This window comes from Aspergillus flavus, chromosome 2 (assembly GCF_009017415.1).
Source record: "Aspergillus flavus chromosome 2, complete sequence".
In the NCBI taxonomy this organism is placed as follows: Eukaryota; Fungi; Ascomycota; class Eurotiomycetes; order Eurotiales; family Aspergillaceae; genus Aspergillus; species Aspergillus flavus.
The window spans coordinates 2,123,940-2,134,722 of NC_092409.1; the positions used below are offsets into that span (position 1 = coordinate 2,123,940).

General features: G+C 22.6%; 2 protein-coding genes across 2 annotated transcripts; both read left to right on the forward strand.

The window, feature by feature from the left end:
• Nucleotides 1–6,751: 6,751 nt before the first annotated feature.
• F9C07_2225496 (U6 snRNA-associated Sm-like protein LSm6) lies at nt 6,752–7,116 on the forward strand (the record flags this gene model as incomplete). Its single annotated transcript, XM_071509764.1, has 3 exons — nt 6,752–6,857; nt 6,918–7,031; nt 7,094–7,116. The coding sequence occupies 3 exons, from the start codon at nt 6,752–6,754 to the stop codon at nt 7,114–7,116; spliced, it is 243 nt and encodes an 80-aa protein (XP_071363690.1).
• An 883-nt stretch (nt 7,117–7,999) lies between these two features.
• F9C07_2099591 (putative translation initiation factor) lies at nt 8,000–9,193 on the forward strand (the record flags this gene model as incomplete). The annotated part of the gene is made up of 2 exons (XM_041289508.1): nt 8,000–8,526; nt 8,575–9,193. 2 exons carry the CDS (start codon nt 8,000–8,002, stop codon nt 9,191–9,193), a joined length of 1,146 nt encoding a protein of 381 aa, XP_041142519.1.
• Between the last annotated feature and the right edge of the window lie 1,590 nt (nt 9,194–10,783).

A 10,783-nucleotide genomic window follows, 5' to 3' on the forward strand; every position in this document is an offset into this window, starting at 1 on the left:
TTAAAAAAAAACCTTTATAATTTTATAAAAAATCTATTTTTTTTATATATTATTTAATAAAATATTTTAAATAATATATTATATTTAGATATTATTTAAAATTTTTTAAAATCATTAAACGAATAATTAATTATATAATTTAAAATTTATTATTTAATATAAAAAATCTAGAATATTTATTATTTATTTAAATAAATATATATTTAAAAAAATTAATATATAATTTTTTTACTTTTAATTTAATATTTATTTTTATTACTTTATTAAATATATGAATTAAATATAATAAAAATGATATTTATATATATTATTATATTAAAAATTTAATGTTTTATTTTTTTTATATATTTTTATTTATTATTATTTTTATATTATTAATTTAATAAATTTATAATAGCAATTATCTTAACCAATTAGATTCTATATAAACAAGCTGCTAGCGGGCCACTAAATTATATAATATATAAATATATTTATATTAGAATTATATTAAGAATTCTAATCTTTAAATAATTTATTCTATTATATTAAATAAAGAAACTATTATATAATTCTAAATAATTTCAAGTTTTTTAATACTATATTTTTAAAGCTTATTAATTAATTATACTCTATAAATTTATTATTTATAATTGATAATATATTAATAGTATACTTATAGTTTAAATTATTTTAATCTAATAATTTTAAAATAATTAGTATATAAAGCTTAAGTACTCTATTATTAATATATCTTTAAAAAATTAATATAGTTATTTAATTATTTATAATATAAGAAATTTTCTAGAAAAAATTTTTAATAATTTGAAATATTTAAATTTTTAATACTATAATAAAATTAATTATTAAAAAAAATATAAATAAAATTTTTTAAAAATAGTAATAATTAAATCGCTAAAATGAAAAATTAATATTATTATTTAATATAATTATATAAATCAATTCTATAAACAATAGATTTAATAATTTTAAATTATTTATATCTAATTTTTTAAAAAATAAAATTATTTATAAAATATAGAATTATATTATAAATATAGAAAAATATTTTACTATAAATATATTAATTTAATAGAATAATAAAAATAAAGTTTTACGTATTATTTGCTATTTTAGTAATAAAATTAAATAAATATAATATTTAAACAAAAGTTTTAAAAAATTAAATTAAAAAAAGTAAAAGAAAAGCTTTTTATAGGTATATTTTTATATATATATTAATTTAAAAATAAATTAATATTAAAATATTATATATTATTTTATAAATAAAAAATAAAATAATAGAAATATATATAGATAATATACTTAAAATTTAAAAATATAGTAAATTCTTTTAAATAATTTTTTTATAATTTAAATATAGATTTAAATATTTAATTAAAAGATTTAAAAAAATTACTTATATAATTTATTAGTTATAAATTTTTAAAAAAATATATAATATAATTATTTAATATTAATTTTTTCTTTATTATAAATATAATCTATATAATAATAAAGAAAATAGTTAAAAATATATTAATAAAAAAAATTAAAATTGAAATAGATTAATAAAAGTAAAAATTATTTTTATAAAAATAAAATTTTTACTATATATTTTTATAGTAATCATTTTTCAATTAAATAACTATTTTTCAAAGTTTATTAATAGAATAATAGTATATAGATAATCTATAAATATAAAAAAATTATAAAATTTAAAAATATTTTAAAACTATTAATAGTATATTAAAAATAATATTTTTTATAAATAATAAAAATAATAGTTTTTAAAACTTTTAATTTTATATTATTTAAATAAATTTATAGTATTTTTTATTTTTAATATAATAAAACTATAATTATAAAAATTATCTTATATTAATATTAATACGCGTATAGATTAATATTACTTTTTAATTTATTTAAAAAATTAAAATAATAAAAATAGATAAATAAATACTAAAATATATTTAATAAAATAAAAAAAATTAATTACTACTATACTAATCTTAGTATAGTATAATTTAATTAAATAAATTATTATTAAAATTAATATATTTAATTATATAATTAATATATAAATAATATAAATAAAATTAAATAAAAAATTATAATTAATAGTATTTAAATTTAAAAAACTAGTTTAAATAAAATTAAATTATAATATCTATAATAAAGAATTATTAGCTATATTATTAGTATTTAAAAAATAGAAAATTTATCTAAAAAAAATATAATACTAGATTATTATAAAATTGAATTATAAAAATTTAATATATTTTATAATTATAAAAAAGCTTATATAAAGATAAATAAAATAAATTAAAATACTATAAAAATTAGAAAATAATTAAATTAATATATTAAATTAAAAATCTAATTATAAAGTTAAAAAAAATAATTAAATCTATAATACTAAAATAATATAAAAATAGATTATTTAAATATAATAAATAAATACTTATAGTAATAATTATAGAAATTAAAAATTTTACTTAATATTTTATTATAAAAATAAATAAAAAAAATAAAATATTTATATATAAATTTAAAATAAATAATAATCTATTTATTAAAAATAATAGAATTATATACTATTAAAATCTTATTTAAATTTTTTAAAAACTATAGAATATAATTATTTAGAAATATTATAATAATCTAATATAAAAATATTTTAAAATTAAAAAAATATTAAAATAAATTATAAGAAACTACTATTTTCTAAATATAATAAAATAAATCAAAAAATATATTAATAAATATAAAATATATAAATTTATATAATTATTAAATATATCTTTAAAATTTTAAAAATAGATTATAATTAATTTTATAGAATTATTATTTAAATTGAAAGAATAGAATATAATAATAGTAATAATAGATTAATTTATTAAATATATTTATTTAGTATTAAATAAATTAATATTTAATATAGTATATTTTATATATCTATTTATTAATTATATTTTTATTTATTATAAAATATTAAAAAAATTATATTAAATTAAAATAAATTATTTATATTAAAGTTTTAATAATTATTTATAGATTTAATAAAAATAAATTAAATAATTAAATAATATTTATAATATTATATTAATTATTAATAAAATAATTAAATAAATCTATTACTAATAGTATAGTTTATATATAATAGTATAGAATATTTAATAATAAAAATAATATTTTTTTATATAAATTATAGATACTATACTAAAATAATAAAAAAATTAAAAAATAGATATTCTATTATAAAAAAATTATTAAAATAATTAAAAAATTAAAAACCTTATATAATTAATTAATTTTAAATTTTAAATTTTTTAATTATTATATAATAATATATTATAATTAATATTATAAAAAAAAATATATTTTTAAAAAAAGAGAAAAAGTATTTTTATTCTATAGAAATATAAAAATAAAATAATTAAATTTAAAATTTAATTATTAAAAAATTAAACTATTTAAAATTAAAAAATAGATTAATAATATTAACTATTAATTAAAATTACTAAATTTAATAAAAAGAATATATTTTATATTTTATATTTTATTATTAAAATTTATACTAAAAAATATTAAAATTATTAAAAATATTAAATTTAATAAAAAAGAAATAGAATATAAAATTAAAAAAATACTAAAATATAAATAAATTAATAGAAAACTATATTATCTAGTAAAATAAAAAAATTATAGTATTTTAGAAAACTTATAGAAGATTATTAAAAAATTTAATAAATTATTATTAGCTAATTTAATAGTACTATTAATAAAAAAATTAAAATTTATTTAAAAAAAAATTATCTATTAATTAAATTAAACTAGAATTTAATCTAGAAACTCTAGCTAATTAAATATTACTATTTAAAGATATATTAATTTTAGAATAGAAAACTATAGTTTTTTAATAGTATAATTTTTTCTATATTTTATATTTTTTTTACTCTTAATATTTAATTTTTTTAATATTATATATAATAACATTATTTATATATTTTTATAATAACTATTTTTATTTTTATAATTAAAAAAATTTTATTAAAATAATCTTTTTTTTTAAATAGTATTCTAAATTTTTACGAGCCGCTTCTATTTAGTATTAAAAAAAAATTTAAATATTTTATAGAAAATATTATTTACTTTATATATTTACTATAATAATTAAAATTTTTAGATTTAATATAAAAATAATAAAGGCGGATATAATATTTATAAGAAAATATTATTTAAAATCTTTTATTTTTAATTTACTAGTAGAATTTAAATTTATAAATAGAATTAAAAGATATAGTTAAAATATAAATAAAAAAATTTAAAATAGATATTTTTTTATTTAAGTAAAACTATAATTTTATACTTTTAAAAATAAAAATTAAAAAAAAAATAATATTATAAATTTTTATCTAGTATATTTTATCGAAGATAGATATATAAAATAGAATAATAATAGAATAATAATAATTAATTTTTAAGTAAAAAATATTTAATAAATTATTTATTTAGTTATTTAGACTATATATTATATATTATTACTATAAAGTTATTTTTAATAGTAAAATTAATTTTAATTTATTTATATTTTTTTAGCTATTAAGTATATATATTTAATAGATCTAACTCTTTAATTTAAGTTCAATATTAATAGTAGTTTTATAGTAACTATATTTTTATAATAATAATAGTCTAGTATTAATAATAATCTTAAAATAACTTCTATTCTACTAAGACCGTAATTCTATAATAATAGAAATTAAAGATTAACTTTAGATTAGTAATCTTTATAATATAATCTACTAACTAGTCTCAGACTTAATAACAAAGCCCTGGGCGTAATAATAAGTTATATAACTATTAAAAATAAATATATATTTTTCTTTTTTTATATAATTTTTAGTCTTTTTATAGAATTTTTAAAGCTATTTAAATATAATTTTATTATTTATATAGTCTTTTTTAATAACTATTATATAATAATTAGAAATTTCTTTATTATACTAGATTTTTATAAATTTCTTTTTTTTAAAAATAAAAAGTAAAGTTATAATCTAATTATTTATAGTAATATATTTAAGTATAGTAATATTCTCTATAATCTTAGTTTTAAAAAAATTAGAAACTTTTTTTTATATTAAAAATTTTTTAAGACTTTCTATTATCTAGTTAAAAGTTATATTTATTAAAATTATATATAAAATAAATAAAGATATTTTTAAATAAATTAATAAGCTAATTATATTAAAATTAAAGTTATTTAATATTTTCTATATTTAAGTATTTTTTTTAGTTATAGAGCTTAATTTAAAATTAAAAGAAAGATTTTTAAAAAAATAATATATCTATAATAAACTAATACTCTATATAAAATTATCGCGCTATATAATAAAGTTTGTTTATTTTAAAAATAATATTATTATTACTAGAAGATAAATATTATATATTTTAATAATCAATTATTTTAAAGCAGTCTCTTTATATTAATTTAGTATTTTATTTAATATAGTTTAAGCTATATAAAACTTTCTTTTATTATATATATAGCTATAGAATATACAATAAAAAATTCTAAAATCTCGCGCGATCTTTATAATATTAGATTTTTTTAAAATAGATAGTTTTAATAGCTTTATTTATATATAAATCTAGAGTTTTAAATATTTTAGATATTTTTTATAATTTATATAGTTTTAAAAAATAAGAATTTAATTTTTTTTTCTTTAGGCTGAAAATTTCTTCAGACTATTAATTATCCACCGGCGGAAGGCGATAGATGATTAGAAGCTGCCACTGATATTTAAATATTTTAAAATTTATAAAAATCTTTTATTAATTTTTTTTTATTAAATAATTATTAAAATTAAAATAGTTTTTTAAAAAATATTCTATAAAATTTTTCTTTTAATTATAATTATTAAATAATTATATATTATTATTATAATTATAATATAATAAATAATTAATTTAATTAAATAAAATTTTAATTTTTATAAAATAATAATAAATTAAATAAAATAAAATAAATAAATAGATAATAATAATTAATTAAATATAGTGCTAGATCTAAAGATTTCTAGATTAATAAAAGATATATTACTATAATATTAAAATATTAATATATTAATTATTATATTTATTAATTTCTATTCAATAATTATTAGCTGGCTTTCTATTAGCTAACTAGAGTTATCTACTAAGATTAACTATATAGGAATCAGGATTTAACAAGTTTTAGATTTTAATAGTTGATTTTTAACCTTTTTTTAGCTGTTCTATATAATTCTAAATTTTTAATTCTTTTAAAAGCCTCAAGGTGGTAAAGCTCTAAGAGAGTTAGGGTAGATCTAACCTCTAGCTACTAAATCCTGAACCCTTTGGAACTGGGACCCCAGGTGGTGGTAGGGTTGACTATTTCCTACATAACCAGCGGGTATCCACTTGCAAAGCGGTGACGGAAAGGAACAGCAGAATTATGAATAACTATTAAATACACGACAGGTCCTGAGCTAATATAATACAGGACTTGTAGGGCTAGTATCTACTTGCTCATCATCTTTAAAGAATAAGTACACTGTATTGCACTATTCACAACTCTAACAGAATTTCATTATCTCAGACTCTCAGTCACCAAAGAACGCCAAGAACTTGACCTATAAGGCACGTGCACTTGCAAAACAGTCAGACAAGTAATAGCAACTACCAGCAAGTGTTACTTAGCTACCGCCCAAGCATTGAAGTGGAGATAGACTGAGCAAGAGAAGACATGGAGAATAGTTCCGCATCAGAAGGCAAGGATCCATCAGTCTTCCTGAGTGAGATTATCGGTGCCCCAGTCACTGTGAAGTTGAACTCAGGCGTTGTCTACAAAGGTCACCTCATCCATTCTCACTAGAGATACAACCCTTGTCCAACTGCTAATATCAGGCTAGGTGAACTCCAATCAGTAGATGGTTATATGAACATTGCTCTAGAAAAGTCTGAGGAATATGTGAATGGGAAGTTAAGGCGAAGCTATGGAGATGCCTTTGTCCGAGGAAATAATGGTATGTTCTATTGACCTGTTTTAGCAAGGCAATGGCTCTAATTCTGTATATACATGTTGTAGTGCTTTACATCTCTGCAAACTGAGGTTCCGACAGGCGATTTCATTGGTTAGCCCCTCATCATGTCCGCGAAACCAAGCTACAAAATGTCCCATCAAGGCATATTAGGGGTGAGGGAAGGAGGGAGATTGCTGGTACCTCATTAACAGCAAGCTGGCTGGTGAAAAGAGAAAAACCTGAGTAACCAATTGTCTTTCCTATACTCACGTCTAGTGCCTCCCATCCACATTTGATCATCTTTCAGCTCCAGTCATAGGGAGCCCTACTTTAGTACCCCTGTATTGATTGCCCCTTCAACAACCTAAAAGCCCGATATAAACCTTTATATTAACTCCGTAACAAGAATACCCCGCTAGTCGCCCAACTAATTGTCTCGCTGTCGTTGGATACCTGAGAACAGAACAACCATGTTGTCTGGTTATGATATTACCGCCTTAGAACTTTACGTTAGACTCTGGATAGAACGTGGAATTACTGAATGCTTAGCAGTTTCTGCCGATTGTTGGGGGTATCCACCGAATCTAATTTAAACGCGTGTATGGCTACTTCGATGGCGCTTAGGTTTTACCAAATACGCCGTATTTCGAATTCACTTGGCAATTGGAAGAAATTAACGATATGTGCGGTTACTTGGGTGTATATAAAAAACTATGTATCAGATTAGTTGAAAGTATAGGCGACTAGTATCGTATAAGCCTAAGTTATGTTACTCATTGATGAGGGGTGTGTTGCCCCACCTGAAGCGTTTTACGGAGTACTACTCCGTATGTATGTCAGTCAGTCAACCTTTAGGTGAAGCGCGAGCTGGCTGCGGGGCCTTTCACATTTTCCTTCCGCCTGGCACTCTATTCCAGCCTTGTTTCATCCCCCCCCAAAAATCCTTGTATTTGTTCCGTATATCTCTCATAATGACCCTGCAAGCAATCAAATATAGTGGTGGCAAACTTGCTATCATTGATCAACTGCAGCTTCCACATGTTGAGAAGTACGTTACGATACATACAAGCGAAGAAGGCTGGCATGCAATCAAGGAGATGCGAGTGCGAGGGGCACCTGCTATTGCTATAGTAGCGGCCCTCGCACTTGCATCAGAGCTAACCACTCTGATAGCTCGCAACCAGTTATCCTCGAATGCTATAGAGACACAGACTTTTATAACGGAGAAGTTACATTATCTGGTGAGCAGCAGACCTACAGCAGTCAACCTTAGTGATGCTGCAGGAAAACTCGAGACCATAGTGGCAGAAAGTGTTAAGATGCCTGAGTCCACAGGCCACGCCGTTGCTACTGCGTTTATCCAAGCTGCCGAAGCAATGCTTGCGAAAGATGTTGAGGACAATAGAATGATTGGAGAATATGGTGCCAAATGGATATCCGAGAATGCTCTTTCCAAGAATTTTACTAAGGCTACGGTTCTTACACATTGTAATACGGGGTAAGTGTGCCGTTGTCTATTATCAGACTTTGCTGATCGTATCACCAGTTCTCTCGCGACCGCGGGGTTCGGGACAGCCTTGGGGGTGATTCGTGCACTATCTTCAACCGATACCTTACGGCATGCCTATTGCACCGAAACGAGACCTTACAACCAGGGCTCCCGTTTGACAGCATTTGAGCTAGTTCACGACCGTATTCCTGCTACCTTAATAACAGACTCAATGGCAGCTGCATTACTCGCTAGAGCCGAGATAGGCGTGGATGCAATTGTGGTAGGGGCAGACAGGGTAGCAGCTAACGGTGATACCGCAAATAAGATTGGTACATATGGTCTTGCAGTGCTTGCAAAGTACCATGGTGTGAAATTTCTTGTGGCTGCGCCGCTCACGACTATCGACCTAGTCACCAAATCAGGGAATGAAATCACTATCGAGGAGCGGCCCGCATCCGAGGTTACTACGGTCAGAGGCACCTGCGAAGACGGTGGTGCCTCTGAAGCCGTCAAGATGGAAACCGTGTGCATAGCAGCGAAAGGGATCAATGTCTGGAATCCAGCATTCGATATAACCCCAGGGGCACTTATTGATGGTATCATAACTGAAAAGGGAGTGGTGGAAAAGGACTCTGATGGATTATTTCACTTAGAAGAGCTGTTCAAAGCCTGAGAAGTAACCGAAACCCCGCTTTTATCCGGGCAATTAGTCTTTCCTGTCGTGGGTTGTGGTTGGCGTGCCCCTTCGAAGCCGTTAAGCAGTTCATCAATCTTGTGTTCTAGGCTGCTTAGGTGATTCTCCAGCGCCAGAGCGGTTTTCTCGCCTCTGGGAAGAGGTTAGGGTCATGGAACAGCTATAGAGTAGCAGGGTCTCTATACTTCAAAATATCATTAAATGCCTGTAACTTAGTTTGTTAATGCAATCTGTTTAGGTATGCGAACAAGTCCATGATTTGCATCAAAGGAATTCAATATGTATCCCAGGAGAAACCCACTTGCATTATGTTCGAGTCATCTTGATTGTCCTCCCCGTGCGACATGGCTTTGATAGATCCACTGGACCGTATGTATAAACGTTGATGGGAGATTGTGGTCAGCGTTTTTATGACCAAACAGGTTTATTGTGGTCCCGAAGCCGAGATCTAGCCTTTGTAGTCACCTGATCCTGAAAACCTACTAATATATATGTAGGTGGCAGTAGACTGTAGAACCTATTCCGTTGGGAGGAAAAGTATTGAGGGTTATTGAGAAAGAACTATTTTTCTTGGCTTCTTTTTTCTATATCAAGCCACCCTTTATTATGTCCAGGCAAGGAGTGAGTTACCTACTCAGGTGGTTCTATTAGAAAGAGTAAACTGATAACATAATCATATCCAGACTTAAAAAGACTACGTACTCTAAAACATTGGTTATTACCTAGATTTAGTATCTAAACCGTTATAACACATCTATTGCGGCTCTACTCCATAGGATACTTAAGCTCACGTAGATATCTGATAGTCTACTTATTCCATAGTCGGGGGGGGAGCCTAGGCCATCTAACGAGATATCAGTAAAACACCATATCTCTGCGGAATTAGATTTCAACACATAGATTACTTACCCGGGCCTTTTCTTTCCGGTTTCACGTGAACCCGGAGTGGCTCAATCGATTGGAAGGGTCAAGACCATCTAATGGGTTACTAGTTATACATCATCGGATGCTAGTAGGTATCTACACAGTACTGCCAGTAACTGTCCAGCATCTGCTATAACATACAACAGCTGATCTGATAATATCTTGCTGTCCTTTTTAGGTATGTATGTACATAGAGCTATTCTTTGCCTTAAAGTCATGATCATCTAAGTTAATTCAATAACGTAATCGGTAAGCAAGCGACGCATAAACAGGTAACGCACTACACACGTTTTCAACACACCTTATTTTCTTAAAGAATTTAAATATTAACTATACTACCAAAAATATCTAAATTATTAAAATTATATATTAAGTAGAAAGATAGGGTTCTATTTACTATATTAGCTATAAAAAATTATAAATTTAGTAATTTTAAAAAAATAGTTAAAATTTTTAATATATATAAATCTACACTATATAGATATCTAAAGAAAGCTTTTTTTAGAGATAATCTACGCGCTAATAATTATAAATTAATTATTATTAGCTGCCCTAATCCTAAAGCGGAATAGTCTTAGGCCTAGCTAGAATGAATAGAAAGATTGAATAGAATGAATAAATTGAATAACTAAATTATATAAGAAA